This window comes from Passer montanus, unplaced genomic scaffold (genome assembly GCF_014805655.1).
Source record: "Passer montanus isolate IOZ18808 unplaced genomic scaffold, ASM1480565v1 scaffold4747, whole genome shotgun sequence".
In the NCBI taxonomy this organism is placed as follows: domain Eukaryota; kingdom Metazoa; phylum Chordata; class Aves; order Passeriformes; family Passeridae; genus Passer; species Passer montanus.
Window position 1 is genome coordinate 1 of NW_024369649.1, and position 825 is coordinate 825.

Sequence of the window (825 nt, forward strand, 5' to 3'; positions counted from 1 at the left end):
TGGTCACTCCGGGGGCAGTGGTCACTCTGGAGGCAGAGGTCACTCTGCAGGCAGTGGTCACTCCTGGGGCAGTGGTCACTCTGGAGGCATCGGTCACTCCTGGGGCAGAGGTCATTCCTGGGGCAGTGGTCACTCTGGGGTCAGCGGTCACTCCGGGGGCAGAGGTCACTCTGGGGGTAGAGGTCACTCTGGGGGTGGAGGTCATTCTTGGGTCAGTGGTCACTCCAGGGGCACTGGTCATTCTGCAGGCACTGGTCACTCTGGGGGTAGAGGTCATTCCAGGGCCAGTGGTCACTCCGAGGTCAGCGGTCACTCCAGGGTCAGTGGTCACTCCGAGGTCAGCAGTGAGGTGGTCAGTGGTCACTCCGAGGTCAGCGGTCAGCCCCGGCCCCGCGGCCATGCCGAAGTCGGCCATGGGGTCAGTGGTCACTCCAGGGTCAGCGGTCACTCCAGGGTCAGCGGTCACTCCCAGCCCAGCGGTCAGCCCCGGCCCCGCGGCCATGCCGAAGTCGGCCATGGGGTCAGTGGTCACTCCAGGGTCAGCGGTCACTCCCAGCCCAGCGGTCAGCCCCGGCCCCGCGGCCATGCCGAAGTCGGCCAGCCGGACGCGGCCGGAGCCGTCCAGCAGGACGTTGTCCGGGCTGAGGTCGCCGTGGGCGAGCGGCCGAGCGTGCAGCGCCCGCAGCGCCCGCAGCGCCTCCCACAGGTACCCCCGGAGCCGCCACTCGGCCAGCGGCCGGCCGGCCGGGGGCTCGGACAATGGCCAGAGAGGGGTCAGGGGGTCAGCAGAGGGGTCAGTGGGGTCACTGGGGTCAGGAGAGGGCT

General features: G+C 69.5%; 1 protein-coding gene across 1 annotated transcript; it reads right to left on the minus strand.

Annotated features, from left to right (window-relative positions):
• Window positions 1–43: 43 nt before the first annotated feature.
• On the minus strand, window positions 44–794 carry LOC120508526 (mRNA decay activator protein ZFP36L3-like; the record flags this gene model as incomplete). Its single annotated transcript, XM_039722211.1, has 2 exons — window positions 368–794; window positions 44–316 (listed from the first exon to the last, which is right to left on the minus strand). Coding segments are annotated over exons 1-2 (492 nt in total), but the record flags the coding sequence as incomplete, so codon positions are not given.
• Window positions 795–825: the final 31 nt, after the last annotated feature.